Genomic DNA, 3,637 nt, shown 5'->3' with positions numbered 1-3,637 from the left:
CCCGGGAGCCACAGGTGCTGCCAGCACACTGGCCACCCCCATGAGCCCACTGCCAGCCCAGGCCTCGTGCTCGAGTTCCCCCAGGGCCACCCATCACCCCTTTTTGCCAGCAAGACCAACCCCGACACCCCACAACATGGGTCAGCACACGGGACAGTGACTCCCCGCACGGTCCCTGGGCGAGGCCGTGACCGCGGCGCTGCGTACCGTTCTCTGCCGCTCGCTTGAGGTTCTCTATCATGGTGTCGTAGTGGATCCGGCACAGCACCTTCTCCTCCACCAAGCCGAACTCCTCGCCGGTGGAGAGCTGCCGCTTGCAGGAGAAGCAGGCGAAGCAGGCGAGGTGGTAGGCGTTGCCCCGCGCTCGCCGCACCCAGTCGCTGGCGTAGATCTGCCTGCCACAGCGGGCACACTTGGTACCGAACCGGCTGCGAGGAGAAGAGGCAGGTGAGGGCAGGCACAGAGCACAATTCTGGGATGCAGGCGCTGCTGACAACAGCATCGCTCACCCTGAGCAGCCCAAATCCCACACAGCCATTCAGGGAGACACACAGCAGAACCGGTCTGCCGCACCCAGTCGCTGGCGTAGATCTGCCTGCCACAGCGGGCACACTTGGTACCGAACCGGCTGCGAGGAGAAGAGGCAGGTGAGGGCAGGCACAGAGCACAATTCTGGGATGCAGGCGCTGCTGACAACAGCATCGCTCACCCTGAGCAGCCCAAATCCCACACAGCCATTCAGGGAGACACACAGCAGAACCGGTCTCTGCGGACGTCCTGAGCAGCCCAAATCCCACACAGCCGTTCAGGGAGACACACAGCAGAACCGGACCGTGCCCTGCGGCCGGGCAGCGTGGCACTGGCACGGCAGCGTGCAGGCAGGACTGGGGTGTAACTTCCCTCAGCCCGAGGCACCAAACGCGGCCAAGGGGCTGAGGTGACGCAGCACTGTGAATCAGCTTCCAAGCCCGTGGGTTTTATATTTTGATAACAGCCAGTGTGAGACTCAGATGGAAACTGTGTCAGAGCTGGTTGTCTCCCGCTGCCATAAATCAAACCATGTGTGTTCTCCTCACACGTACAGGCGCACGCATCTGCTTTTTCCTCGGTTGAGGAGGTCTCCTCACTGCAAGAGGATGATGACTGTGCTGGAGTGAGCTATGCTGGAAGGTAGCTCAGCACAATGAAGAGGCAATAAGACAGCCAGGATTCCTGTGCCAGGCGATTCTGTGCTCCTGAAACCCCCATTCCTGCCAGGATGCTGACAGCCAAGGGTGGGTGACTCACAGGGAGCAGCAGATGTGGCCCCCACAGACCTGAACGCCTGGGCCAGTGCCTGCCAGGAGATGCCAGCCATAGCCTTGGTTTAACTTCTGCATTTCAGTATTTCTCCTTCTTAAAAAAAAAATAAATGCAATGAGCAGCAGTGAGAGCATCAGAGGAGAAGGGAGAATCTCCTCTGCCGCCACAGAGTCTGCACTGGCTCCGACAGATCCCAATCACAGCTGCCACACTTCCCCACACACCCCTAGCACTACCACCACCTCGGGCTCACTGGGGTCACCAACCAACCCCACCATGGTGGGGAGTGCAGCCACTGCTAAGCCCTGCCCGAGCAACTCCAGCACCTACCAGCACAGGCACAAAACACCAAGAAGAAATGATCACACTGAAAGGCAGCAGAGACCCCACACCACAAACCCCTCATTTTCCATGGCCAGAGCAGCCCTGGGTGTTGTGGACAGGCAGTGGTAGAGTCTAGATCAGGCCACCATGGCCAATACACAGCCCATGCCCAACCCCACACTACAGAGCTGCCACCCACCATGGGCTCAGCGAGACACAGAAAGACCATCCTGTGTTGGAATTGCTAATTGCAAAACTATTTGGGAGGAAAAGAAAGGTTTAAATTTTTCAGCCTGACCATAGGAGACCAAAAAAAGAAAAAAAAAAAAAAAAGAGGACATTTCTGTGCTGAAATTATACAGAGACTTAGCTAAGAGACTTCACTAATTTACTTCAGATGGGAACATTGTAAACTGACTTTGTGCCAGCTCGTTTATATAAACGCACAAACAAAAGAACTGTATTAATTTTTTATTTAGAAGTAAAGATCATTCCTGTAAATTGAATTACTTCGAACAATGTGCTATGTAAACAGTCATACTTGCTGAACAGTATCAAGAGAGGGGCAGGAGTACCGAGCTAATGGCACGTGGTGATCGCCGCTCCCTGCTCCAGTCACAGCCTGCAGCTGGGGGAGCACTGCACGGGCGCAGGGAAACTGAGGCACGGGGCACTACACAGGATAGGCCACGCATCCACATCATGCACCAGCTGGGGCCTGGGGGAGACAGCCAGGTGACCCCAAACCAACATCACGGCGTCCCGAGCAGGTTGGTGGCGATGCCCAGGGAGCAGGGCAGGGGCCGTCAAAGGCACAGAGGCTCCTGGAGCGACCAGCACAGGCACGGGCTGATATACTGTGCCCTGCAGAGCCACAGCACGAGCAGCACCCAGGGAGAGGCCAAGGCTCAGCAGCAGCAGCACAGGCACTGAGCTGCACAGGCTGCAGCACTGGCAACTGCTGATGCTGAGCCTGCGGCTCTTGGGCAACACCCGACTGCAGCACCACTGCAGCGATCGGGGGCTACGGAAACCAGCTGGGGCTGGGCACAGACACCCACTGCCACCCAACAGAGACTGTCACCACAGGGCCCAACACTGCCAGCGACACCAAAACAGGGAGAGAAACACCTGCAAACAGTCTGCCCCAACCCATCACCACCACAAATAACAGCTCAAAACCAACACAGGCTTTAGCTCACCAAATCACAGGGCAGCGAGAGCCCAAAGAGCCCTGTCTGTTTGGGGTGGTGGAGCACCAGGAGAGGGGCTCTGCATGGCTTCTGCCTCCTGCCTGGCAGGGCCAGGGACGGGGATGGTGACAGGGCTGCACTGCGGCAAGAGACGCAGAGCCAGAGGTTTTATCCAAGCCCAGCACTGTGGCACAGGCCGAAGCATCACCAACCGCTGCCAAAGCCATCGGCTCATGCCTTGTGCATACGGTTTGTGGCCGGGTGAGCAGATACTGACAGCTCTCCACAAAGGTTAACTCCAGGAGATGGAAACTAACAATATTACCACGGAAGACTCATCCCAGAGATACTCATCCCAGAAACACTCATCCCACCTCCCCCACGGGCAGCCACATCATCTGGGGCACGGGAAAAGCGGAGGCGGGAGGATACTCTGGTGTGTCCTGGCTCTCACACACCACTTGTACCTGGGTGCTGCAGCTCCCTGAGCCCTGCTGTTCATCTCTGCCTGTGGGGACAGGGCAAGGGATACAGCCCCAAGGCACCCACAGCTGCAACATTCCTATCCTTGCCTAGGTCTGCTCTGTAGGAAGCCCCTAACACAGCCCCCAGAGTCAGCTGCAGCTCCCTGACACCACCCTAATCTCACAGCCGACCAGCAGCAGGTGCCTCAGTGAGAATCTTCACACTGTGCCATGGCAGTGCTCAAGAGGAGCATCGTCCCAGCAGGGCACAACGGCAGGGGGTGATGGAGTCCACCTGAGCCACAGCCAGGCCAGCGGTCCCTTGCTGCCCATCGAGGTCACAGTGGGGCACAG

General features: G+C 57.7%; 1 protein-coding gene across 1 annotated transcript in view; it reads right to left on the bottom strand.

Annotated features, from left to right (window-relative positions):
• LHX6 (LIM homeobox 6) overlaps window positions 1-628 on the bottom strand; it is a gene marked incomplete at its 5' end in the record, with an annotated part of 7,098 nt that extends 6,470 nt beyond the window's left edge. Inside the window, 2 exons of the mRNA XM_009076148.1 lie at window positions 208-428; window positions 533-628. Coding sequence (XP_009074396.1) covers window positions 208-428; window positions 533-628 — 317 coding nt within the window. The remainder of the gene's footprint in view (window positions 1-207; window positions 429-532) is intronic.
• Between the last annotated feature and the right edge of the window lie 3,009 nt (window positions 629-3,637).

Source organism: Acanthisitta chloris, unplaced genomic scaffold (genome assembly GCF_000695815.1).
Source record: "Acanthisitta chloris isolate BGI_N310 unplaced genomic scaffold, ASM69581v1 scaffold10276, whole genome shotgun sequence".
Classification (NCBI taxonomy): Eukaryota; Metazoa; Chordata; class Aves; order Passeriformes; family Acanthisittidae; genus Acanthisitta; species Acanthisitta chloris.
The sequence above is the reverse complement of the archived record's forward strand: the minus strand, read 5'-3'. Positions and strand labels throughout refer to the sequence as shown.